The following is a 27,928-nucleotide window of genomic DNA, read 5'->3' as shown; positions in this document are numbered from 1 at the left end:
GTCTGATAAGAAAAACTACCTGTTCGAAAATAAAAAATGTGGTCCATTAAACATAACTCGAGTAAAACTTGAAATAAAGGTTAAATAAAAAATAAATAAAAAATTAGCCTATTAAAATTATTAACTTGGATTAGCTAACACAACGTGCATTTGGAACACAGGAGTGATGGTTGCTGATAATGGTCCTTTTTAAAATTTTTGTTGTATTTATTTCACTAGGCAAGTCAGTTAAGAACAAATTCTTATTTTCAATGACGGCCTAGGAACAGTGTTTTTTTTTTCTTTTCTTGTCAGCTCGGGGATTCGATCTTGCAACCTTTCAGTTACAAGTCCAACACTCTCACTAGGCTACCTATCTACATAGGCCTCTATATGCCTATGTAGATAATCCATTAAAAAATCTGCCGTTTCCAGCTACAATAGTCATTTACAACATTAACAATGTCTACACTGTATTTCTGATCAATTTTATGTTATTTTAATGGACAAWTTTTTTTATTCGCTTTTCTTKCAAAAAACAAGGACATTTGTAAGTGACCCAAACTTTTGAACRGTAGTGTAGGTTTTACATTGATACCAAATGCATTTGTGGTTATGTTTTAGTAGTTATTCTACATGTATCACCCCTAAAACATATTCAATGTGCATGCTCAAGTCTAGTCTGTATCATTTTATTTTCTCTTGCTTTTAGTGACCAGAACTACGTGATAAGCTTTGTGGTACCGAACCAGAAGCAGCTGACAACTCTGGCCAATAACAACGGCATAAGTGTTGCCTGGGAGGAGATCTGTAACCACCCAGCCATGGAGGAGGAGGTCCTGAAGGCCATCAAAGAGGTGGCTGCCTCAAGTAAGGCTGAAACCTACTCTGACACATATCTTGTTAACTTGACTAACCAGATGGACAATAACCTAGAATTAATAGACACATAATTTTAGTGTGTGACGAGGGCTTTGCTCATGCCATGCATATCCCTTTTATATTAACCATTTTGCGCCCCCCCCCCCCCCAGTCAAACTGCAGCGTTTTGAGATCCCAGTGAAAGTGCGTCTAAGCCCAGAGCCCTGGACTCCTGAGACTGGCCTGGTGACAGATGCATTCAAACTGAAGAGGAAGGAGCTGAAGAATCACTTTCAGACTGATATAGAGAGAATGTACGGAGGAAAGTAGAGCCACCATCTGATCTAACCAAAGAACGGTTTCCTTACAACTTTCACCAGTGATGTGTGTCTGAATAATAATACTATTTATTTGTATAGCGCTTTTCATAAGAGTTATCTCGAAGCTCTACAGAAAAAGCAACACTTGAGTGTAAAAAACATTAGGAACACCTTCTTAATATTGAGTTGCACCCCGTTTTGCCCTCAGAACATTCTCAATTCGTCAGGGCATGGACTCTACAAGGTGTTGAAAGTGTTCCACAGGGATGCTGGCCCATGTTRACTCCAATGCTTCACACAGTTGTGTCAAATTGGCTGGATGTCCTTTGGGTGGTGGACCATTCTTGATGCACACAGGAAACTGTTGTGTGTGAAAAACCCAGCAGTGTTGCAGCTCTTGACACACTCAAACCGGTGCGCCTGGCACCTACTACCATACCCCATTCAAAGGCATTTCAATATTGTTCCTTGCCCATTCATGCTCTGCATGGCACACATACATAATCCATGTCTCAATTGTCTCAAGGCTTAAACATTTTCTTTAACCTGTTTCCTCCCCTTCATCTACACTGATTGAAGTGGACTTAACAGGTGACATCAATAAGGGATCATAGCTTTCACCTTGATTCACCTGGTCAGTCTGTTATGGAAAGAGCAGGTGTTCCTAATATCTGTACACTCTGTGTTTAAAAACAACATACATTTAGAATCAAGGCAGGTAAAATAGCAATAGTGGGCTAGGTGCGATTTATTATTTTTTGCTTCGGACTAGGACTGAAAAAGACACTGTAGAAGTGGAATTTAAGGCCCGTTTTTAAAGTTTAGAGTGATGGAGAGGCTCTCAGGTCGTCAGGGAGAGCATTMCATAGGAGAGGGGCTAGGGAGCAGAAGGCTCAGTCCCCTTAGTTCGGAATGTGTGTAAATGTGTCTGAGTGTGTGTGTATGCTCGCGTGTGTTTGCATATGCTTCAAAGCATTATGCCTGTGAACTGTAGAATTGTTGTTCCACGCCATCTTTTTTGTCAAATTATGAATGTCAGTCCATAAAGTCCAGCACAGAGGGATCAGCTGGTTAGTTACAGCTATTTGTGTACATGCAGTTGTCTCCATGCTTGGGGGACCGCACAGCGTTGTGCAAAACTGCAATTTGAATGCAAGTCTTGTATTTGCATATTGTAATTTGCCTTTGGAATGTATCATTTTTTTTGTCTAAGGGAGTTGGGTGTCATGTCTTGTGAATTGGCCATTGTCAATTTTAGACATTTCCTGTAGCTGTAAGACAGGGTTGGGCAATTGGTGGCCCCCTATTGTAGGCCTGAGGATCAATTTCCAAACATAGGGCAGCCCCCCCCCAAAAGTATTTTCATTATTTWAAAAAATGTAGTTACTCATTCGGGGGCCACACTTACTGTTGAGCGTTAGAATAGTAAAATACACAAGGTGCAATTTCTAAATGTGATATAATAACAGAAACTGCTGATGCACACCAGTCACCAACAGTCACTCAATTAGCCATGTCAGCTAACAATTTTTAGATTAAGTCTTGCCAGCTTTCTAAACTTGTAGTAATCATTGTCGAATTCCGATCAGGCACGTGACCAGGGCCCCTATTGATTTAGTTAATTACTCTCACTCAGATACAGTTATAGCTGATTTCGGGATTGTATATCGATTCGCAAAATGTGTACAATTTCAGGAAATTAGCTTTAAAATTGTAAAGATTTCTCCCCCCATAGCAAAATGGTTAGAATTGCAGGAAATTCGCTGTAAAACTGTCATTTTTTCTCTCTCTGCCCCATGACAAAATGTGTAGAATTGCAGGAAATGTACTTTAAAATGTACATTTTTCTCTCCACCGTCAAATCTTGCTTAGGGCCCCCAAAAGGCTAGGTCCGGCCCTGGAATAACGTGGTGAGGAGGAGCTTTGTGGACCCATACACTCCGGAAGTAATTTATCCAGCCAAACTAGCATAGTTAGCCAGCTAGTTTAGTCAAMTCAAATGTCACATGCGCCGACTACAACAAGTGTAGACTTCACTGTGAAATGCTTACTTACGAGCCCTTTCCCAACAATGCAGAGTTAAAAAGTAAGACAATATTAGCAAAAAGGGAAAACCGTGGAAAACAAGCTCTGGACAGGATATAGCTGGGCGCACATGTGCACTAGGCTAATTCAGGACACAGAGATTGTAGTTTTTATGCCCTAATATGGTGGGGGAAAGTTAGATTAAACAATTCAGACACTGAAACGAGTACATCAGATGACACAWATTTAAGGAGAGCAAATCGATATAATCCCAAAATCAGCTGTAACTGTCAATAGTAAAACAAAGCTTAAAACGATATTTGAGTAAAACTGAATCCATAAAATGAATGGTGAAGTCGCTTACGGACACGGTAGCGTTCTCCTCACCACTCTAGTTAATTTACTTAAGAGAGTTAAGTAGTTTATCTGCACAAATGGATTGATTGAACAAATCAGTTGACTGCATGTATGGGTATGGATGTGAGTACGCAGATCCGCAAGCAACTGTGGCCCATCAGGATAAATTCCGATTTTTTTTGTGTCCACCACTCCCATCAACGTTGCCCTAACCTACTGGTAGTTTGATGAAAATAAAACATGCTGCCCCCTAGTGTGCAAGCCCCCACAGTGCTGCTGTATACATTTGCTTGTTCTATACATAGGATCATATTACTGCCACAAGACTGCCGTGCCCCCACAATCCTTAGGCTATTGCACATAGTTGAAACATGAGTGTAATTTTGGAAATTTCTGTCACCTGTGCTTGTTTAATTTTGGTTTTCGTCTTTTGAACCTACTCATGACATTGTCATAGTGACACAACCCAACCCAAGCATGTCACGTTATGTTTTGGATTTTTCAGGTACTAGGTCTGGTATGGTGAATATCATTCTTGCTATGTTACAGAATGGATTATCATTTCTGTTTGAAGATAGTCCTTTAGCCTCTTTGTTTCATGCTGATCTCTACCTACAYCTCTGTTTTTGTATACTGTACAATATTTATAGACTTCGGTTATATGTTTCAAGTCATCTTTATAATGTAATAGTTCTACATTTCTGACCTCTGGATCTGCCAATTTAATAGTCTGTATGCTCTTGAATAATTGTATATTTATCAAGATATGAAATACTCAATAWAATTCAATGCAATTTTTAGATGATATGCTGTTAAATCCAATTGAGTACCATGTGTAAATAAAACTTGAATGTAAAGATTTTGTATGCATGTACATTAAGGTCAAGTTAAATTTTGAGCCATTTGGTTGTTGTTGATGAATTTGATACTATTGAATTGTTTAAAGGTCACAATTGTGCTTCTTGAAACTTTGTGTGGAACGTTGACAAATGCTGTGAATAGGCAAGTTTGCTTCAGCAAATGTACAGACATTCAAAGCTAATGAGTTATAGCATTCTGAAGCTGTTTAACCTGGCATATAATGCAGTAAGAGGGAATTTATGGTGTAGTGACCAAATGAAACATGCAAATTAATGCCAAAAATGTATATTCCAGGATGCATTCGTATCATAAAATACAATTGAACTATTATGCACATATCCTCAATGGCCAACACATTGGGATAAAACATAGACACTGTTACAATTAGCCATGATAYGACTAATCCATTGTCATATCACGGCTATGTTCCAATAGGAGTTAGAAAGGTCAAAAAGCCACTACATGTTTTTTGTCAATGTTTTATAATTTTTTACACTCAGGGTTAACTATACATCAACCAAGAATGCACTGCAGTAGTAATTRTTTTATCTTATGTTAATTGTGAAGCACTTATCTTCATATTTTGTCAGCTCATTTGTATTATTTATAAAAATCTGTTACGTGTATGAAACAATGTGTTAAGGGATGGGCAGTGTGTACATTCTGGTTAAGTCATTTTCTGTACATGTACTTTTTATATGAATATATTAAAGCTTTCTGCCCACTGTAAAATGTTTTTTTATTATTTGAAGAAGTGTCAGTCAGATGAATATTAAGTATTGTTCAATGATATACAATTAGGTTCACTAGTTTAAATCTACCACATTATTTCACAGTTCTGTRAAGAAAGAGATATTCTCCCTATCATTGGAGCAAGCTTTGCAAATCTTTCAAGCAAGGATAATGACTGAATTTAAACCATGCCCAAGGTATGAGGTGATGAACGAGTCTGGTTCCTCATTTAAATAGGTAGTGTAGGGCTCACAGCAAACTTAAATCTGTTTATTATAGGGCTCACTTGGAGTCATGGCAGGTAACAGAAATTAAGAAAAAAAATCTGATACTGTCCAACATGATTTCTGATTCTGTCCTACAACCTGACATGATTGTTTAATTATGTGAGAGGTAAGAGAATGGAGTTTATGCTTGTGGAAATTGGTAGACTAGAGATGTAAAGCCCTTTTCAATATAATTCAATGATCTGTTATGGTTCGTACATAAAACATGTGTGTAAAAAGCTATTCCTATTTTCGCTGTGCAAAACCTATACCATTACGTGTATACTGGTTCTCAGTGGTTTATGTATCATCAACAGTACGTGTTATGGCAATGTCCTATCTACATGATTGTTTTACGAAAATTAGGTTGCGGTCAAGTGTAGTGTTCAATTTCACCGACAGGTGGTGCGACATCAAAAACAGGAATCCATCGACAACAAACTGAGCCATGCTAGTTACGTTAGCTAGCAGTAAAAAAAAAAAAAAAWGAGTAACCTTAGATCAGGAATCAGATCGACCAAATAAAAAATTCCGAGTGTGATGAGTAGCCAAGTATATATTGAATAATTAATAAAAGTTCGAGCGAGACAACTTTAGAAACATCTGGACTATTTTGAGGATTGATTACAGTGTTTGATTCAAACAACGAGGTAAGTTGTAAAATGGCGGATACGATTCTGGCAGTTTGTCGTTTTATCTAGCTAGCTCACGTTAGCTAGYTGTGTTGCTATTAATGTTGAATACACTAGCACGTTATTAGCTATATGTAGGACAATTCATGTTAGTTAGCTACAATAAGGAACTTGGATTTGGAGTAGCGGTTACATCGCAAATTAGCCGTGTCGTGTTAGCTAACTTAGCTTTCATCAAACCATATAGACGTTTCACTTGACTATAACAAGGATAAATACATTTGCTGTGAAGTTAACTATTAATGTTAGTACGCTAACAGTAGTAATAACACCGTAACGTTAGCTATTGTAGTTAGCTAACCTAGCTAGGTTATGTTGCTCTTCTACGATTGTGTGCAGCGACTTTGCCTGATTTTGAGTCGGAATCGTTACCTAATCGTCTTGCTCACCAAAAACCCATCATGCGAGTGTTTGTTTATATCTAACGTTAACGTGCCTGGGGTAACGTCAACATTTTCCTAGTTAGATAGCCAGCTAGCTAATAAGGATAGTTAGCCAGCTAACGTTAGCTAGCTGCTGGCAAAGATGGAGGACGTCGAACATTGTTTACACGGAAGCTAGTTAGGTAGCTTGTTTTTGGGAGTAGCTAGGTAGATATTGGAAATCTGTCTAGCTAACTAGTATGACAACAAATACATGTTCGTACTTGTTGGATAGTTTGTGTTAGCTATTAACTTAGTTACATGTACTGTTACCAATACAGTTCTGACAACCTAAGAATGCTAGACTACGTTAGCCAACCTTGTGTTCGCCGACATCAACCAATGAACAAAGATTGAGTATTTTAAGAACGTCTATTGCTGGCCTTACATGGAGCAGGCCTCAAAATGGAGGGAAAGCCGACGTGTATATAGCTAGTTCGAACTAAGTTCGTTCATTCTTCTCATTTGCAAAGAAATTTGCTAACGCGGCTTAGCGAATGGCCTTCATCTTTCATTTTGAAGCATCGTTAGCTTTAATACCTGGCTATCAAAGCAACGAACTAGGCTGGCTAGCTACATCAGGGTTCCCCAAAGGGCGGGCCGAGTTGGGCCATCTGGCGATTTTATTTGGCCCCTCGACTTTCTGAGCAAATGTGTGTGTGTGTGTGTGTGTGTGTGTGTATATATATATATATATATATATATATATATAACATCTCACACACATTCATATATATTTGCTGTTGAAACTAAAATACTGTAAAATCACCAGCAAATCATCTTACACCTGTTCCCAAGTATTCCCACGCAAGGTTTGAAATTGTAATTATTTTGTCAAATACTATATCTGTTTGTGCTTCTTGCAATCACATGCTTCGTAAACAACAGKTGTAGACTAACGGTGAAATGCTTAYGGCTCTTTCCAACAATGCAGAGAGAGAAATAATAATAATACCCAATGAGGAACGATAACTTGGCTATATACACGGGGTACCATTACCGAGTCGATGTGCAGTGGTACAAGGTAATTTAGGTAGATATGTACATATAGGTAGGGGTAAAGTGACTATGCAACAGGATATAATAAGTAGCAGCATATGTGATGAATCACAATAATTGGTCTAAATGGTTGGACAAAAGCAGTCTAATGATRGTTTTACGCCTATGTTTTATGTTACTGCATTTGTCCATTTGAAAGTTTGAAACCTGTCCATGAAGGAAAATCTGTTCAGAGGAGGGCAGTGTGTTCCACTCAAAGTATGTACTCTGAAGAGCTCTTCTATGAAACACAATAGATTTCTCAATTGAACTAACCCCTCATTTCCTTTCATATACTAGGTTGTATTACCCTACGTTTTGGTGGATCCTGAGAAGGGGAGAAGTCCATACTTACTAGAGTGGGTCCAGAAAATGTTAAAGAAATGATAGCAGCACAGGAGTTGCACACAGAGTTTCAGTTTCCTCAGTAAGTATAACATAGGTGTGAAAAGTGTCACCACTTTAAAAAATGTAAACGGTGAAGATGCAGTGGACAATAAGTGTTGTATTGCATAGATAGACCTTCAAACTAGTTCAGTGGGTATAATGATAATAGATTTATTTTATATAGCGCTTTTCATACAGAATCTCAGTTGCTTGAAAAAAAATTATATATAAAATAGATATATACTGAACAAAAATATAAATGCAACATTTAAAGTGTTGGTCCCATGTTCGCAACATGTAAGAATATCAACGAATTTACTGAGTTACAGTTCATAAAAGGGAATCAGTAAATTGAAATAAATTCATTAGACCCTAATCTATGGATTTCACATGACTGGCCAGTGGCACAGCAATGGGTGGGCCTAGAAGGTTATAGGCCCACCCACTTGGGAGCCAGGCCCACAAACTGGGGAGCCAGACCCAGCAAATTAGAAATAGTTTTTCCCCACAAAAGGGCTTTATTACAGACAGAAAACTCCTCCATCTGCTGTCCGGATGGCTGGTCTCAGATAATCCYGCAGGTGAAGAAGCCGGCTGTCGAGGTCCTGGGCTGTCATGGTTACACGTGGTCTGCAKATGTAAAGCTGGTTGGATGTACTGCCAAATTCTGTAAAACAATGTTGGAGGYGGCTTATGGTAGTGAAATTAACATAAAATTCTCTGGCAACAGCTTTGGTGGAYGTTCCTGCAAATCAAATGTTATTTGTCACATGCGCATGTGTACTTCACCTTACCGTGAAGTACTTAATTACAAGTCCTTAACCAACAGTGCAGTTCAAGAAATAAGTTAAGAAAATATTTACTAAATAAACTTGAGTAAAAAAAATATTTTTTATAAAATAAAATCTAAAAGTAACACAATAAATTATATAACAATAACGAGGCTATATACAGGGATAGGGAAAGGGGGATACCTAGTTGGTTGTACAACGGAATACCTTCAACTGAAATGTGTAACCCAACCCCTCTGAATCAGAGAGGTGCGGGGGGCTGCCTTAATCGACATCCACGTCTTCGGCGCCCGGGGAACAGTGGGTTAACTGCCTTGCTCAGGGGCAGAACAACAGATTTTTACCTTGTTAGCTCRGGGATTCGATCCAGTAACCTTTCGGTTACTGACCCAACGCTCTAACCACTAGGCTACCTGSGGGTACCGAGTCAATGTGCGAGGGTASAGGTTGGTTGAAGTAATTTGTAAAGTGACTATGCATAGATAAACAGCGAGTAGTGTCAATGTAAATAGTCYGGTTGGCCATTTGATTAATTGTTCAGCTGTCTTATGGCTTGGGGGGGGTAGAAGCTGTTATGGAGCCTTTTGGTCCTAGATTTGGCGCTCCAGTACCGCTTGCCGTGCGGTAGCAGAGAGAACAGTCTATGACTGGGGTGACTGGAATCTTTGACCATTTTTTGGGCCTTCCTCTGGCACCGCCTAGTATATAGGTCCTGGATGTCAGGAAGCTTGGCCCCTTGTGATGTACTAGGCCGTACACACTACCCTCGGTAGCRCCTTACGGTCAGATGCCGAGCAGTTGCCAGCCAGGCAGTAATGCAACCGGTCAGGATGCTCTCGATAGTGCAGCTGTATAACTTTTTGAGGATCTGGGGACCCATGCCACATCTTTACAGTCTCCTGAGGGGGAAAAGGTGTTGTCATGCCCTCTTCACAACTGTCTTGGTGTGTTGGTACCATGMTAGTTTGTTGGTGATGTGGACACCAAGGAACTTGAAGCTCTCGATCTGCTCCACTTCAGCCCAGTTGATGTTAATGGGGGTCTGTTTGGCCCTRCCTCTCCTATAGTCCACAATGAATTCCTTTGTCTTGCTCACATTGAGAGGTTGTTGTCCTGGCACCACACTGCCAGGCCTCTGACCTCCTCCCTATAGGCTGTCTCATCATTGTCGGTGATCARGCCTGCCACTGTTGTGTCATCAGCAAACTTAATGATGGTGTTGGAGTCGTGCTTGGCCATGAAGTCGTGGGTGTACAGGAGAGGACTGAGCACGCACCCCCAAGGGGCCCCAATGTTKAGGATCATCATGGCGGATGTGTTGTTACCTACCCTTACCACCTGGGGTGGCCCGTCAGGAAGTTYAGGATCCAGTTGCAGAGGGAGGTGTTTCGTCCCAGGGTCCTTWGCTTAGTGATGAGCTTTGTGGGTACTATGGTGTTGAACGCTGAGCTGTAGTCAATGAACAGCATTCTCACATAGTTCCTTTTGTCCAGGTGGGGAAGGGTAGTGTGGAGTGCGATTTAGATTGTTATCTGTGGATCTGTTGGGGTGTTATGCGAACTGGACTGGGTCTTGAGTTTCTGTTATGGTGGTGTTGATGTGAGCCATGACCAGCCTTTCAAAGCACTTCATGGCTACCGACGTGAGCGCTACGGGGCGATAATCATTTAGGCCGGTTACCTTCGCTTTCTTGGGCACAGGGACTATGGTGGTCTGTTTGAAACATGTAGGTATTACAGACCCGGTCAGGGAGAGGTTGAAAATGTCAGTGAAGACACTTTCCAGTTGGTCCGCACATGCTTTGAGTACACGTCCTGGTAATCCGTCTGGCCCCGCAGCTTTTTGAATGYTGACCTGTTTAAWRGTCTTGCACACATCGGCTACGGAGAGCGTGACCACACGGTCGTCCGGAACAGCTGCTGCTCTCATGCATGCTTCAGTGTTGCTTGCCTCGAAGCTGGTATAAAAGGCATTTMGCTCGTCTGGTAGGCTGCAGTCAGCATGCCAATTTCACGCTCCCTCAAAACAGAGCATTATGTTGTGTGACAACACAAGGTGCCCCTGTGTAATGATCATGCTGTTTAATCAKCTTCTTGATATGCCACACCTGTCAGGTGGATGGATTATCTTGGCAAATGAGAAATGCTCACTAACAGGGATGTAAACACATTTGTKCATAACATTTGAGAGAAATAAGCTTTTTGTGCATGTGGAATATTTCTGGGGTCATTTATTTCAGCTCATGAAACACTTTACATGTTGCGTTTATATTTTTGTTCAGTGTACAATGTTTACAGAGCTGTCTGCCAAGGCTTCCTTACAGTGCCATGGCAACCACRGAACTCAATGAATGGTTGCTATGACCTCATTTTGGTTTCTGAACAGGGAGGCTGATACACAGTTGTCCTCTGACACAGACCTTGAGGACCCTGATGTCAAAAATGCAAAGCTTGGGAAAGGAAAGGTGAGACTTGCATCTAAAATCYTCTATCAACACAAGAAAACCATAATAAGTTGGCTATGGCCACGTACTGTTATTCATTTGTGCACACACAATGTACACTGACACTTTACATGGTATTCTTGTCTGTTCTAGGCGAGTAAGAAGGGGAAGAAAGCCACTGGAGAGAAGGGAAAGGGTGGGGCAGCGAAGGGTGCTGGCCTTGGCCGGGTGAATGGCCACCACCAGGAGAATGGGATGGAGAACATGACCCTGTTCGAGGTGGTGAAAATGGGGAAGAGTGCCACACAGGTTGGTACAAACCTTTTTTATTAGACAATGTAATTCTCAAAGCATGTTGGTGATAGTAGTATTTTCATATTAAAGTGATGGTGAATGGGTGTCTTTTCTTTTAGTCTGTCGTTGATGACTGGATTGAGTCTTACAAGAATGATCGAGACATTGCACTCCTGGACTTGATCAACTTCTTCATCCAGTGCTCCGGCTGTAAAGGTAGGCACCCAGAGTGGATTGAATAGAATACTAAACCCTGAGAAGGTAGTTTCTAAATCATTTTGCGTCCATTACTCGTGATTATTGAGCGAGCTAAGATTTTATGGTTATTCTGTTTTATTTCGCTACAGGTGCTGTCAGTGCAGAGATGTTCAGGCACATGCAAAACTCTGAGATAATCAGGAAGATGACTGAGGAGTTTGACGAGGTACTGTCTGATGATACAGTTACTGTACGTCTTTATTTATGCCTCTGTCTATAGGGTCAATCTAAACGTTATTCTCTATTTTTCTCTCTCTCTGTGTGATCATATAGGACAGCGGGGACTACCCGTTAACCATGGCAGGGCCACTGTGGAAGAAGTTCAAGTCAAGCTTTTGTGAGTTTATCGGGGTGCTGGTGCGGCAGTGTCAGTACAGCATCATCTATGATGAGTACATGATGGACACGGTTATCTCGCTGCTCACGGGTCTGTCTGACTCACAGGTCCGAGCCTTCAGACACACCAGCACACTGGCAGGTCAGTACTAACACAACGTAGACACTGGGCAGTTGAGGGAGGGCTGCAGTTAAAGCACTGTTAAACTACTAGCTTGATGTATGTAATGCTATCTTTTATGGGGGATATGTTGTGTGTCCATATGTAGGCCTGTTCAATATACCTTGACTTGATGGCCTGTCTGCATTAATAGTGCCTTATTAATTAGTAGATGTCACTCAAGTCAGTTGTYGTCTCTCCCAGCCATGAAGTTGATGACTGCCTTGGTGAACGTGGCTCTGAACCTGAGCATCAACATGGATAACACTCAGAGGCAGTACGAGGCAGAGAGGAACAAGGTCATGGCCAAGAGGGCCAACGATAGGCTGGAGCTCCTTTTACAGAAGCGTAAAGAGGTGAGTAGGTTCCTCTTATGAGAACTGTTACCTGGTCTTAAAAATTCTAACCTGACCATTTAAATATGTATATTGCAAAAGGAAAAGGCGCATCGCTTGCTCACCAATTAAAGCATATTATTTTATTTTAACATCTAAAAGCTTGACGTTTTTGGCCTTCATTAATTGCCTTCATCAGAACCAGTTTCTGATGAACTCCTGAACGTCAGACTTTTAATAGTGAGCGAGCGATGCGCCTTTTAAATTATGATTTTGTTTTTTTGTTGTTCCTCGACTCACGTTGGGTTGTGCACTCTCCACTTCTTTCCATTTTAGAAATCTTAAAGGCATTTTTCATTTTAAATGTCTCTATTTTCAGCTTCAAGAAAATCAAGACGAAATTGAAAACATGATGAATGCGATTTTCAAAGGAGTGTTTGTTCACAGATATCGGTATGTATTGTAATTTGTCATCTTTCTACATGCAGAACAATGAATCCAATTAGAACTGTCATGGATTATGCGTTATATTTAGAATKATGTATTGTTTTAGGGTGGAAATTATGAATGTTTTTTATGTAGTCGATTTTTATTGAMGTTAGGGGGTCTAAAAAGAGAACTGTGGGTGCATTCACTAGATGTCAGAGAGTTCGATCTCTCAATGTGGAAATCAACTTCAGTKGCATGGAAGGCATACAGCAGCTGAGATGTGCAGACTGGTCTTTCACTGAGCTGTTCCAAGGCTCTGTGGCGCCCTCTTGTGCTAAACAGGCAGCGRCGGTTGCTAAGGCAGAACAGCTCATCATGGCACAGCATGTGCCACTGATATCTGATCTAAGTAGGCTTTTAAAACTGCCTCTGGCTGTACCACTTAAGCTTTTCTAATGAATCCTCTTTTACTGCCCTGCCWTAAGGTATCAAATAATTGAATTGACCAGTGAGCATGATGGGTCTGTGAATAAGTCTGGACATTTCTTCTCTGTTTATCAGTGATGCCATAGCTGAAATCCGGGCAATTTGCATTGAGGAGATTGGGGTATGGATGAAGATGTACAGCGATGCTTTTCTCAATGACAGTTATCTGAAGTATGTTGGATGGACCATGCATGACAAGGTGAGCCATGCAATATGTCAAATCGCATTTGTGGGAGTGGTAAAGCGTTGCCAGTACAGTCTCTTGTATTCAAGTAAGATGTACTGTGTATTTCAATAGTAGGTTTATTATCAGAGTTGAAATGCTACAGCAGGGGTTCCCAAACYTTTTCACTTGGGGCCCCCCTTCCAGCATTGGGGAACATCCCGCGCCCCTCCCTAAACACACGCCATGTCTATTTCTATGGGCACAAGCACTGTTCTTGACACAAACTGTTCACCCCCTTCTTGTTGGTGGAGAGAATTTTGCAGATTTAAAAGCTTATTTCCTGCAATTCTACACATTTTTTATGGGGAGCAAAGAAAATGTTGCAGTTTTAAAGCTAATTGTCTTGCAAATCTATATATTTTGCTATGTCTAATGTATATTTGTGATATTTGAGTGACTAAACATTTACAGTAACAAAAACATTAGCTGACATGGGCTAGTTGATCTGGACAAGTTATACATATCTCTCTAAGGTGTTAGGTTCTAAATTAACCTATTAAAACTCACTGACGATTAGTAAAGCTTAAACCAAGTTTTTTCACCCATTGTGTCATACAGCTGCATAAGGCAAAATACATATTCACACAAGCACTGATATTTAACCCTTTCTCCTATGYTGAGTCTTCTACACATCTGAWCAGCCAATGCATCTCTGTTGCTAGAGAGAACCTTAGTGATATCTGTTCTTCCTCACTTCATCTGACCTGACTTCGGCCCCAAATTTCTCACTCCTCCCCAACTCAYRGCTGTCATGTTGACTTGCACCAGACTGTGTCTCTTCTCCTCCCATAGGATCCCTGATGGTTAACAATTACATTTTCGGACAGAATATAAACGTTACACATTGCCTTCTCTCCCTCAGTKACATGAATAMGTATATTTTATATTTTCAGAAGCCAACAGAGGTATGTAATGACTAACATGACAAGAGCAACTGATGATRCGCTACCTAATTTAGAAATTGCACCTTGTGCATTCTACTATTACAACTTTCAAGAGTCAGTTTAAAGCCGGACTGAGTTCCCGCGCCCCCCTTGCCCCCCCACACACACAGTTTGGGAACCACTGAGCTACAGCATTGAGATTTGAACGTTGTGGCTACAACATTGTCTTCCCTGTGACTGCAGCAAGGTGAAGTGCGTCTCAAGTGTCTGACTGCGCTCCAGGGCCTGTACTATAACCGGGAGCTCAACACTCGGCTGGAGCTTTTCACCAGCCGCTTCAAGGTAGGTCAGACACTCAACCATCTCACCACTGACTGGGAAAKCCTGTACATAACATACGCACATCATGGTTGGCCAGATGTTGACTTTCCTGTCATCGACAGGACCGCATTGTGTCGATGACTCTGGATAAGGAGTATGATGTTGCAGTGCAAGCCATAAAACTTCTGACTCTTGTCTTGCAGTAAGTATTCTGCAAAACATGTTAATATTGCAAATGTATTAGTGTCCAGATTCCGTGACCGCTGACCCCGTTGAGACCTTAAAGCCCTTTCTTTGTTGTTGTCACATTGCAGTAGCAGTGATGAGGTCCTGACAGCAGAGGACTGTGAGAGTGTCTACCATCTGGTCTACTCTGCTCATCGACCTGTGGCTGTGGCTGCAGGAGAGTTCCTCTATAAGAAGTAGGTCTCACACCGGCTGTCTGAAGCTGTGGTGGAAGCTGAATTGTGATTAAAGCCCTATTTGGGTTGGAAATGCCTCCATGCTGAGAAACTGAAGTTAGTTTGAGAGTTATCCAGCAGCATTTAGCCTGATCTCAATGTTGTCCTGTTCTTAGGCTCTTCAGCCATCGAGGTCCAGAGGAGGAGGGGATGCCCAGGAGGGGCAGGCAGAGCGTCAACGGGAACCTCATCAAGACCACCGTCTTCTTCTTCCTGGAGAGTGAGGTGTGTTCAGGCTCCATTTAGAGTCTCTGTCTGAAGTGACCTACACGGGGCACGTGTTTCGGTTGTGAAAATTTCTGAACGTTTGCAGCTCCATGAGCACGGGGCCTACCTGGTGGACAGTCTGTGGGAGTGTGCAGGGGAGCTGCTAAAAGACTGGGAGAGCATGATCAGCCTGCTGCTGGATGAGCCCATGCCAGGGGAGGAGGGTAAGGAGGAGCACCAAGCACTTGCACACAAACACACACTGTTGTTCACACTGTCATATCTCATCAACATGTTTGTCCCTGTCCAGCCCTGACTGACCACCAGGAGACTGCTCTGATAGAGATCATGCTGTGTGCCATCCGCCAGGCCTGTGAGTGCCACCCTCCAGTGGGCAGAGGCACAGGGAAGAGGGTGAGTGCTGCTTGGCATATACCAATGTAAGCCCCTCAGCGGTCAACTCCAGTACTAGTGAGCTCTCAAGGCTCTATTCTCAGAAGCCATGTTTGAACATTCACTCCGATGACTGAGGTTATATGAAAACCTTTCATATAACATGATTGTGATGTAATTGGGCTCTTCTGAAAATTATCCTAGGTCTTGACAGCGAAGGAGAAGAAAACCCAGCTGGATGACCGGACGAGAATCACTGAGATTTTCGCTGTGGCGTTGCCTCTGTTGTTGGCTAAGGTCAGTTATCAAGTCATCTACATGACTGTCACTTGACAGTCTACACACAGCTGCTATATAGAACTCAGCCCCTGGGACCGCCAGATAGATGACCTCTTACTCAACCCTCAGTATCTTGTAGCTCCCCTCACCCTATCTTTTCCTCACAGTACTCTGTTGATGCTGAGAAGGTGACCAACTTACTGCAGCTGCCGCAGTTCTTTGACCTGGAAATMTACACCACTGGTCGATTGGAAAAGGTTTGTGAATCGTCTGATATTCCTGGACTTCAACTAATCCTACCGTACCTTAGATTGTTAACGGTAAGTTATTCACACGGTTATTGTGGCCGAATGTAGTTTGAGACCTCGCATCCCTTTGCCCTCTGTTTGTGTGCAGCACTTGGAGTCGTTGCTGCGTCAGATCAGGGAGGTGGTGGAGAAGCACACAGAGACTGACGTGCTGGAGGCGTGCTCCATGACCTACCACGCTCTCTGCAACGAGGAGTTCACCATCTTCAACAGGGTGGACATCGCCAGGTCCCAGCTACTGGACGAGCTGGTGGACAAGTTCAACAGACTCCTGGAGGACTTCCTACAGGAGGTGGGCTCACATGGCTTGGTGGTTCAGGGACTGTTTGAGATCAGATTTACAACTGTTCGTCAGATTTAATGATATTTAAAGACTACAGGACACTGAACCTTCAGAGTATTTCTCGTAGGGTTTTGTAATTGTAATTTTTTAAGGTAGTACTTGTGTTCTATTGAGACTGGAACTGTACATTTGAGTGGKATTTCACTAGACAGTTATCTGCTGTTTCAGGGTGAGGAACCAGATGAGGATGATGCCTACCAGGTCCTGTCCACACTGAAGAGGATCACTGCGTTCCACAAGTAAGGCCTTGATCAAGATTTAATGAGTAATGTGTAATCCAAACATTTGCCAGTGAATGGTAGCTAAATCAGAACTCCTTATCTGACTAGATTGTGTTTCTCTCTCCTCTGCAGTGCGCATGACCTCTCTAAATGGGACCTGTTCACCAGCAACTATAAGCTACTAAACACAGGACTTCAGAATGGTGATATGCCTGAGCAGGTACCTAAAGCATAACCCTGTTATCCCTTTAAACTCATCTAATCTCAATTCTTTACTATCACTTACCTTGTAATACTCTCTTTCCCAGATTGTCATTCATGCAATGCAGTGCACACACTATGTCATCCTGTGGCACCTATCCAAGGTTTCAGAGGGCAGCTCCACAAAGGTAAATACACTGTTATCAGTGACTAAAGACTATCCGGTTTCTACAAATACTAGTGACAATTATGCCTGGATAATGAATGTGGTTTACTGCTTAAATAGTGAGCACTGAATACTGAGAATATCTGTTGTGTTTCCAGGCGGACATGGTGACCCTGAGGAAGCAGATGAGGGCTTTCTGTCTGATGTGCCAGAGCTACCTCACCAGTGTCAACACCACCGTCAAAGAGCAGGTGGGTTGTCCTACATCATGTCGGATCGCTGGACTTAGACACATTTTCCCCTAAGGTGTGTGTTCACTATTCAGTGAGTGCTAAAATGTTGCTGTGTTGGCTGATTACTGTAATGCCTCGATCACACCGACAGCGTCATTGCRTAAAACGGTACGTAGCATCATCTGGATATGTGTGCAACAAAAGTTCAACATTCACCTTCACCTGCTACCATTTCTGTCAAGCCGCCTACACATACAGTTTGATGCATGTGTTCAATAAATCCAACGTATGCACCGCACAGAACGCACTGCAACTGCCACTGCAACGCATTTCTGCAAGGTTAGCGCAGTGTTCCATTGGAGAGGAATGTACTTCTGCTGTACCAAACACAATGACGCTGTCGGTGTGATCGAGGCATAAAGCATTTAGTGTTTTCCCCTAGTACATGGAGTAGCCAGCCAAATAGAAAAAGTAGCCAGCCAGGGAGTTCTGGGCTGGGGGGTGCAGGGGGTACATGCCTCCCTGGAATTTTATTTTTCAGAACTATCTCTACCTTCTAATGCCTTGATTCCATCTGAAATACACAGCTAAATTATTGAATACTTTAATGACTTTACCTCCCAGATTGGTAAAAATGTGTTGTGGTATTGAGTAGAAAGACATGACTGAAAATGTATGAGTTTAGTCTGTTAGTTGTTTTGGATATCGCCTAGGCCTTTATGATCAGGACTATTTTCTAAGTAAGATAACCTTTAACATTAAACCTGTCTTCTCTTGATGAAAGTCATATTTACAGTTTTACTGCAAGATATGAATTGCCACAATGATGTTTGTTATTCAAATTATGTATTTTATTGGCTCTGCTGCTGTGGACACTTAGGGTAAGGAAACCAGCGTGTCATTTTGTAATTTGAGTGAACTATCCCTTTAACAGTTTGGCCTGTCAGTCAATCACTGTGGGTGGGATTGTCAGGGGAGGGGGCAGGATATTTGTGAGTCACAGAGTTAGTAGGGTTTCAGACCTGTCAATCAATCACTGTGGGTGGGACTTTGAGGGAAAGCGGTAGATTAGTAATCTAGTCAAACTAGTTTAGATTAGTATTTCAATKTAGTTTTTTGTGGCAAAAACCTAAGAAARAAGTTTGTTCTGTCAAGTCAACATGGGCTCCCTATTGAGAAACAATATAGAATTGTGGGGAAATGGTTTTTGTAGAATGAAGCAGGTGTTAAATATGGGCTTTGCTACACAGAAAGCAGCAGTTAACTAGGCTACTCCATTGTCGACACTAATCAAATCAATAGGCCTGTATTCATATTTTTCATAATACCATATCATGTGTCATAAAATGTGCTATTATAGCCTTCAATCTGTTTTCTTGTATCATATTTTGGACCAGAATGAGGCTCTCTCCACTACCTATTGTTCCTGCARTGAGGAGTCAACRTCTTTGTCTATTTTTTYCCAAATTTATCTGCAGATAATCGCCAAAAGCATTAGTAGTCTACCAGTATGGAAGTTAGGGAACCAAATGAACGGCTCTAACTGATGCGATTCGGTCYGGTGATCGACTAGGCATTCCTAGTCGATCACCAGACATTTCTATAGAAAAGTCAATGACAAAAGCTTGCGTTCCTTTATTATAATTTTCTTTTTTTGACTTTGTGCTTGATTCAGAAGGTGYACTTGATTCAGAAACCCTCTGCGCCGGGTAGGCAAAGGGTTTCCATTCTGAACCATTTCATTTGTCTGAAGGGACAAACTCCGCCTACCCGGAAGACCAGAAGMGCAGTGGCTAAATCAAGTGCGCCTACTGCGCTGACCAATCGGATAGCTCAAATCACTGTGCCAAGCAAGTACAGCTTATTTAAATTCATGCTCAGCTGTGCCTCGCAAGTGATACAACTGATCTATTTTGTTTTCAAAGCTCGAGTTTTTAAATATAATACGGTCTGAGAAGAAAACAATATTGGCAGGCCAAGCATATAGCCAATAGGCCTACTGCACAAACATCATTCCTGCAGACTGTTTTTATTAATGTTGCATTGGTTTACATTTTTCATGTTTTTATTTTATCTGAGCGGTAGCTCTCTGCTTGCTTGTTGACTGCGAAAGTGATCTTGACTCAAAGGTTGGTTACCGCTGACCTGACATCTGTTTAAAAAAATAGCCATTTCTTCGGGAACAACCCATCACTAGGCTACACTGACGAGTCATTTTAGCGGTCACTGGCAAGTCTCGACATGGGCTTTGAATTTTTGGAAAAAACATACAAGATCTTTGGTTTACTCCTGATGTGATACCATGAACATATCACKACGTTGTATGATTTAAGCAAAGGGATATAGGAGATTGACTTAATTCAGTCAGTTTGACACCTTTAATAATAAACTAGTCAACACTTGTTCTTTCTGTCGTCAATCAAACCACARTAATAGCCTATGCACCCCGACTCCGYGGCTSTATAGGCCTATGAAACACGCAAAAGAAAATAAATGATTCCGCCACAAAACAATAAGTGGATTTCAACTCATCATTACATCTTACGTTACATGGGACGTGTCAATTCACTCACAGGAAACGATGAAGCAGCATCACCCTCTGTGAAAAKAAATTTGACTGCAGCCAACCACAGCGTACATAAATAACATGGGTATCGAGAGGCAGGACAGAAGGCAGACTGACAAACCAGCAGTTTCCCTGTCATCGCCCACTTTATTACTGACAGGTGTCTGTTCTATCAATAGATCACTAGAAGATGTATATCGTTCATTTTARTGGGAGAAGGCTATACAGACTTTTCTGACTAGCGAATTGAAACGTTTTAATGAAGAAGAAAAAAGCCTAGTTAATTTATCAAGTGGAAAAAGTAGGCAGCTTACAACGAGTCTGTTATCGGCTATTTAGCCGATGGCCAGCGCTTATGGACAACACTGAGCCCTGTGTGGCAACTGTTAACGTGAAAGGGCTTTCTAACTAAATGTGATTGATTGATTGACTGTGTTCCAGGCCTTCACCATCCTGTGTGACGCCCTGATGATCTTCAGCCACCAGATCGTGTCGTCGAGCCGGGAGCAGCTGGAGGCTCTGATCTACACGCCAGACTCCTCCCTGCAGGCCGAGTTGCTCAACTTCATCCTGGACCACGTCTTCATCGACCAGGACGACGACAACAACAGCACAGGTCAGACACAGCCCCCTGGCAGACAGTCACCATATAGGCCAGACAGAGCCCACCCTCACACAGCCCCCTGGCAGACAGTCAGCATACAGGCCAGACAGAGCCCACCCTCAGACAGTCACCATACAGGCTAGACCGAGCCCACCCTCACACAACCCCTTGGCAGACAGTCACCATACAGGCCAGACAGTGCCCACCCTCAGACAGTCACCGTACAGGAAAGACAGAGCCCACCCTCAGACAGTCATCGTACAGGCCAGACAGCCCACCCTAACACAGCACAAGTCAGACATCCACTCAGCCCACCTGGCAGCTAGCTAGTCACAACACGAGGAGACAGCTGAGAAGGGCTTTTAATGTGAACACACATCTTAAATATGTAGTAAAACACCAGAGCTCTTTCTGAGTTGAAGTGAACACCTTATATGGAGACCTGAATGATGACATTTTGCAAGGGGTTACTTATCGCAGTTGTAAATGAGAACTTGTTCTCAACTGGCCTACCTGGTTAAATAAAGTGTGATTTTGGTTTTCTTAATTTTATCAGATGGGCAGCATGATGATGAAGCCAGTAAAATTGAGGCTTTACACAAGAGGCGGAACCTGCTGGCAGCGTACTGCAAACTGATTATTTACAATGTAGTGGAGATGAACACTGGAGCTGATATCTTCAAGCAGTACATGAGGGTATGTCTGGCCTCCTACAATATTTATCCCTTAAAAAAACCATTAATGTTGTGCTATTCCCAATCGATTACATGTGTTTTTCTCTAGTACTACAACGACTATGGAGATATCATCAAGGAAACGATGAGTAAAACAAGACAAATTGACAAGATCCAGTGTGCCAAGACCCTCATTCTGAGTTTGCAGCAGGTAAGAGCCTTGGAGGCATTAACGTTAATTTAAAGTATTGTCTTCATTTTGTACATTGTGAGTGTTTTGATGATCAATTTTAAAGTTGYAACACTTCTCTTTCAGCTTTTCAATGAGATGTTATCTGACCTCGGCTGCAACTTTGACCGCTCGTCGTCATCCTTCTGCGGCATTAAAGAACTGGCCCGACGTTTCTCGTTGACCTTTGGCCTGGATCAGCTGAAGACCAGAGAGGCTATCGCCATGTTACACAAGTAAGCCTGCAGAAAATGTAAAACTCATCCTCTGAGTAGAAATCAATAAGCCCAAAGGTTTAACAACTCTGTAAGGCATGCTTTAATTTGAGGCTTCTCAACATCCCAGAACTGTTCAAGTMWTTACAGCTCAATACTTCAATCMATTCCTTCYTAAACATGTTGTCTTGTGCTRCACTTGCTGCAGGGATGGAATCGAGTTTGCCTTCAAGGAGCCCAGTCCCCAGGGAGAGGGAAACCCTCCTCTCAACCTAGCCTTCCTGGACATTCTCAGCGAGTTCTCCTCTAAACTGCTTCGTCAGGACAAGAAGACTGTGTAAGTCAGAGGAAACTGTTATACTTATTTTTATGTKCAGTCAGTGACTGTCTTATCCGAAGCCAGACAGACCACAGCTACGCTAGATCAGGCCTAGTCATTGCGCGGCTCACGAGCCACATGCGTCTCTCTGCGACTTAATTGGYGGCTTGCGGCAATAATGTAAAAACATTTTGTTGTTWTTTCCTCATTCAGCTGAATGTGCTGCTTAGTTCATAGAACCGTGGTTACATGAGTTACCTTATTAGCAACTGGGACAAACGGAGCTGTAAAATCAGTTTCTAGCGCATATTGAAATAACTTTCCAATACTTTTATGATGATCACTCCAAAGCATACTTCGTTCGGACTGAAGTTTGCCATTACCCGTTTTGACATATCTTCTGCTATAACTTTTATTGAGATAATAGCGATAAGGTCAGATTCTAAAGATTCACCAATTGTCCTAAAATAGAGAATCAGATAATCAAATAGCTTGWTGGTCCATGTTAATAGTATCTTAAATATCATGTATAAATCTATTTAATATCAAGTATGATTTAATTTGACTTTGGGACCTCCCAACCCCCATCCTCCGATGGGTATGGGAGCTTGCACGGTGATTTTGTTTTACAAGAGTGGCTCCCTCAGATATTGGTGACTACCACTGCACTAGATGATGGATGTTGMGTTGTGGTCCTCTGTCCCCTGCAGTCACCTCTACCTGGAGCGGTTTATGACCTTCCAGATGGCCTTGCAGCGAGAGGACTGCTGGCTGCCCCTCATCTCCTACAGGAACTCCCTGCAGGCCGGAGGGGACGACGACACCATGTCCGTYATCAGCGGCTACAGCAGCCGAGGTTCCAGCATCAGGAGCAAGAAGGCTAAGCCAGCCAGCACCGGGAAGAGGAAACTGCCTGAAGGTGAGGGTCCGACACAGAGCCACAGAACAGCACGGGCAACATACTATGACACACTGGCATTTAAACCTGAAAGCTCAATGTTTAGTGATATGAAATACACAACAACTTGTGTTCCTGAATCTGGCACATGCAGCACAATGTCAGATCATTGATCAGGGACAAACAGATGCTAAAAGCCCGTCTAAGCAATACAATAAATCTAGCCAAATTATCAATTAGAKTTTCACTTGGGAATAACTTGTTGAATGGAAATGATATTTATGAATTGAGGCAAGTGTTTGCTAGACGTTATGAGWTGTTGGCATTATAAAAAGCCAGTCCGTTAAGATTGGGATCATCAACTAGATTCAGCTGCGGGGCGATTTTTTTTTTTCTTTTTTCTTCTTGAGCGGATGCTCCGGGGCAGGAACATAATTACAAATAATTTGTTGGCAGCAAATTGACCGCAAGAAGCCCAAACAGATCTAATGTTTCACTAAAACATAAAAATGTCAAACGTTGTCTACATTTGTATACAATCATATTTCTCTCTATTTTGCATGGGAATACTTGGGAACAGATATCTTAAATKAAGATCACTTGGAGCTGATTTCCTAGTGTTTTTAGTCTGTCCAACAACAAAAAWATATAWATATTTTGCTCAGAAAACTTGGGGGGGCCAAATAAAAACACCTACGGGCCAAATTTGTCTCGTGGGCCGCCAGTTGGGGAACACTGCGCTAAGATGTCTCGATCTGAGCAGTGAGTAGTCCGTCCACTGTATAACAACCTCATTAAACTCTATGAAACCCTTGCTATTGCAGCAGAGGAGAGTAGCAGCTGCAGCACAGACGCTGTGTGGATGAACCGGGAGCAGAATGTGCAGACGCCAGTGATGATGCCCTCGCCRCATCTCAGCTCCACTGTGCTGAGGGACCCCAAGAAAATGAGGCCGGAGGAGAGTTACATGGGCGTCTACAGCATGACATCCGAGCAGCAACAACCGCTGCCCCCCCAGCAGCAGCACCATCAGACCCCCATGGACTACAAGTACAGAACACCTTTCTATGGCTCAACACCTTTTGATTCTCATGAGTATCTTTGGCCATTCATTGTAGGGTGTCCACCACTCTGCCCAGAGTGGGTGAAAATGCGCTTTGGTGATTTAAATTTAACTTTCTTATGTTAGTTATAAAATATGTTTTACCAAGACAAATATGATTATTCATGTTCATTAGCATTATATCCAAAAACTCTGATTACCTAATATATCTGATAATAAGCACTGAGCTCTGTTGACATAGTGGTGCAGGTTTCTCATAACAAATTGAGGATTTAACTTTTTGTGGTCGTCGTCTTCAAAGTTGTTTCCGAAGGGTCACAAAAAGCTAAATTAGCATGACACGAGCTGAATTAAATGTAAAAGGCTTTGTAAATAAATGGCTAGGTATAGGCTCAGTGTTCCGTTGACATTTCAGAGACGCTTGTTTTTGTGAGAGATCTTCTAAAATTAACAGGAATTTTTATTAATATGAAAAGCGTATTCTAAAATATGAAAATACTACATGTCACATCTGAATATCGATATCCATCTTACCTCTATATTGTTTTATGTCCTGCGGATTCGAGAAGAAAGATGAGGAGTTCAACGGGAAAGTGAGCCTGTCAGGTAGCCAGTAGCCTTAATTTTTGCATAGAATCCAGCCTATTTTTTACGCGATGCAATTTTCCATATATATTTTTTTTCTTGGTAACTTTTTTTTCTCAAAAGATGCATTTTTGATTGGACACCCTAGCCATTGTAATGTTACTTATCTACGAATGCGATGTTATCACAATTAATGATATATTCAATGAAACCGCTGAAGTTCACCTCTTGTTTGAATAAGTATGACTGTCTGTATTAATGCGTCTGTCTCTGTTTTCAGTACCCAGGTGACCTGGATGCTAGCCCAGAGACAGCAGGCAGAGGCCCGGCAGCAGCAGGAGCGAGCCAGCATGCAGTATGCCAAGATGAGGAGCCACATGCAGCATGCAATGTAAGACGGCACTTCTCTTCCAGACCACAGTGGTGTTTCAACCCCAGTGTAGTACATAGTCATTTGCTGCCATGTGTAATGTATTTAGTTATTCCATGGCCATGTCTTTGACCCTCTAGCCGCCGCAGTTCAGGACTCATGGAGGATGATGAGGAGCCAATAGTAGAGGATGTAATGATGTCATCAGAGGACCGTTTGGAAGATCTCAACGAGGGCATGGATTTCGACACTATGGATATTGATCTGGTAAAATACACTCCATGATGTTTATTTTCTCACTAGTAGTGCATTTATGAATATTACTGCTTTGGTGTTTCTTCTTACTCTGCTGTTATTATTTAGCCACCATCGAAAAATCGTAGAGAGAGATCGGAGCTGAAGCCTGACTACTTTGACCCTTCTTCCATCATGGATGATTCGGTGGGTATTGGTTTGTTATTGAGAGTGAAATGATATCTACATTGTTAAAGATAATGTATAACAAACAGTATGATTTACAATAATAGTGGCAGTGCTGATGTGAAGTCCAGATACCTAGTTAGTTAGTGTCTTTGGTATACATATGCTCATGGAAACGCTATACTCATATTCTTCAATTCACTTTTCCATAATATACATCAAGTAATTAAAAACTCAAATGGATTTTCCTTCCTTTTAGGTCCTCAATGTTTCAATGTTCTAAGCTGATCTGCATGAAGAGGACACTGTGTTGTTACCGAAAACCTTTTTGATGACGAGAAGTATTCTCTGTAGAGAACTGTTTTAAGATAAGCTCATGGGACTATTTGCTTGTGAGGCAGCAATGGATGCCATTTCGACATCATGTTTGAATTTCACCTTTACTTTTGTCAATCAATGGGCAGGTTTTTGTGTCATGTAAATACGTAGTGTCTGACATACTTATAAAAGATAACATCTGGCATGGCATGTAGCCATATATTAAAATATATACAGTAAGAGAAAATGTGAAATGTCTTCATATTGTTGGAAGGCCTTACCGCAAATATTGTTGGAACTCCTTACCGCAAATATGAAATACCAGTCATGGTATTTTTTTAAAGGTTAATCTGTTCTACTTTTATAACTTATAGAAGACTTTGATTTATAGATATTTTGTAATGACAATCAGATGTAAATCAGTACTTTATAATCATGTTATTACTCATAGAGAGTACAGAAATTACCTTTGTAATGGAATTTATGGTGGGTATCAACGGATGTGGCCTGCAGTTTCTTTCTTTTTTTTCAGTGTTATAGGTGAGACCTCTTGATGAACTGATAATGCCCAAAAGCCATTTGACCAATTGACAGGCTTAGTTTGAATTCATTCTGATTTGCTTTTATAGGTTTGATGATTTGAATGCTGTGTGACTTTTTGAAGAGTGGTACAAAAGTATACTGTGCAGAGGGGTTGTATAAATGAGCGGTCGAAATGTTCTGTTGTCTGTAAGAGAAAKCTTAAGAGCTTAAGAGTTTGGATTAGCTATCATGGTATCATAATATATTATATATAAGTCAATATTATACAGTTATAAAAATGTGTAATATATTGTGAATCGGTGCTCATTTTATATTTGTTCAGTTTTTGTTAATTTGAAATACAATTTAGGAAAAGGTTCAATAGAATGTAAACTGGTTTAAATTAACCTCCTAACTAATGTGCAGTTATGTATAAGAATTTACATTTGTATGGTTTTGTTTGTCTTGTCTTTTCTAAGGATTCTTGTTTGAATAACTTTTCTTTACCTCTATGTACATTAGGTTTGTTTGCAGGTTCCCAACAAGCTTTTCTGGGGGAATAAAATTGTAATCATGAATATTGTAAATTATAGTTTTATACCGCCAAAACAGCTTAAAACACAGCCTCCTTTTTAAAAGCAAAAATGTCACATTTAAATCTAAATACGAAACTACAAACCAGAGTTTCATATTTTTCATTATTTAGATTGTAGCAAGGTTAGACAGTAAATAAATAAATCATTGAAATGCATAGTTTCACTTAAATTTGATGTAGGTGTCATACTTTCATTTTGATATTTTCCTTTCTGTTGTCCTTGCATTGAACTGCTGAAAGTGTGCATACGTCTGGATGTGTATGTATACACACATAGATATATATGTATATACATATGTGTTTTTTTATTCTATTTACAAAGTGTCCACTGTACCATTTATGGTTTGTATTTATGTCTGGAGACAGTAACTTTTTGAACAAAATAAACCCCCTGCAATTGTGTGATGATTTGAGTGTTATCAGTTTTTAGTAGGCCTATAGAGCTCGCCAGCTTGTATTCCCAAAACCCAGAAATGAGTTACCTCTAGTTTGTTCAGCCATCCCTATGGGAAAAAATAATGGGGAAAGAATAGGGTTTTGGAATATACACAGGAAATAAACTCTGAGGTTAACACAGGTTTAGGAGATCTTATCTGTTTTGTTTTATGAGATAATAGCACTCGACATTAACTTTATTAATTATGAAGCCTTTGTTGTTTTTAATAACATGATTCAAAATTCACAATGTGACGTTAGCTGATGAAGATTATCTTATAGAACTAAACGTATAAGATCTCCTAAGCCTGTTTACCATAGACCTTATTTTCTGTGTTATTCTAAAACACATACAAAAATAAAATTTTCTCTATAGGCTTAGTCCAACGAACCATGGTGG

The 27,928-nt window shown here is 41.3% G+C and overlaps 2 protein-coding genes across 5 annotated transcripts in view; both read left to right on the top strand.

The window, feature by feature from the left end:
- Nucleotides 1-1,764, top strand: part of LOC111950708 (long-chain-fatty-acid--CoA ligase 4) — an 18,044-nt gene extending 16,280 nt beyond the window's left edge. For all 3 annotated transcript variants that reach the window (XM_023968517.2, XM_023968515.2, XM_023968518.2), the window contains 2 exons: nucleotides 692-849; nucleotides 1,013-1,764. In XM_023968517.2, coding sequence (XP_023824285.1) covers nucleotides 692-849; nucleotides 1,013-1,170 — 316 coding nt within the window. In that variant the 3' untranslated portion in view covers nucleotides 1,171-1,764. The remainder of the gene's footprint in view (nucleotides 1-691; nucleotides 850-1,012) is intronic.
- Nucleotides 1,765-5,814: 4,050 nt separating this feature from the next.
- On the top strand, nucleotides 5,815-27,495 carry LOC111950298 (cohesin subunit SA-2). 2 transcript variants are annotated; one of them, XM_023967766.3, is made up of 34 exons: nucleotides 5,815-6,051; nucleotides 7,854-7,980; nucleotides 11,117-11,195; nucleotides 11,328-11,483; nucleotides 11,588-11,684; nucleotides 11,816-11,892; nucleotides 12,000-12,204; nucleotides 12,427-12,578; nucleotides 12,937-13,010; nucleotides 13,548-13,671; nucleotides 14,826-14,924; nucleotides 15,026-15,105; nucleotides 15,218-15,325; nucleotides 15,481-15,589; nucleotides 15,678-15,795; nucleotides 15,882-15,985; nucleotides 16,169-16,261; nucleotides 16,411-16,500; nucleotides 16,640-16,843; nucleotides 17,063-17,133; nucleotides 17,248-17,335; nucleotides 17,424-17,504; nucleotides 17,641-17,733; nucleotides 20,723-20,897; nucleotides 21,442-21,581; nucleotides 21,669-21,770; nucleotides 21,876-22,024; nucleotides 22,212-22,340; nucleotides 23,033-23,241; nucleotides 24,045-24,270; nucleotides 25,149-25,259; nucleotides 25,379-25,505; nucleotides 25,602-25,679; nucleotides 25,918-27,495. In XM_023967766.3, the coding sequence occupies exons 2-34, from the start codon at nucleotides 7,937-7,939 to the stop codon at nucleotides 25,939-25,941; spliced, it is 3,816 nt and encodes a 1,271-aa protein (XP_023823534.1). In that variant the 5' UTR covers nucleotides 5,815-6,051; nucleotides 7,854-7,936; the 3' UTR covers nucleotides 25,942-27,495. The 2 variants fall into 2 exon arrangements, with proteins under 2 accessions (XP_023823534.1, XP_070290585.1); XM_070434484.1 differs by lacking the exon at nucleotides 5,815-6,051 and adding an exon at nucleotides 7,373-7,539.
- The last annotated feature ends 433 nt before the right edge of the window (nucleotides 27,496-27,928 follow it).

Source organism: Salvelinus sp. IW2-2015, linkage group LG23 (genome assembly GCF_002910315.2).
Source record: "Salvelinus sp. IW2-2015 linkage group LG23, ASM291031v2, whole genome shotgun sequence".
Lineage (NCBI taxonomy): Eukaryota > Metazoa > Chordata > Actinopteri > Salmoniformes > Salmonidae > Salvelinus > Salvelinus sp. IW2-2015.
The sequence above is the reverse complement of the archived record's forward strand: the minus strand, read 5'-3'. Positions and strand labels throughout refer to the sequence as shown.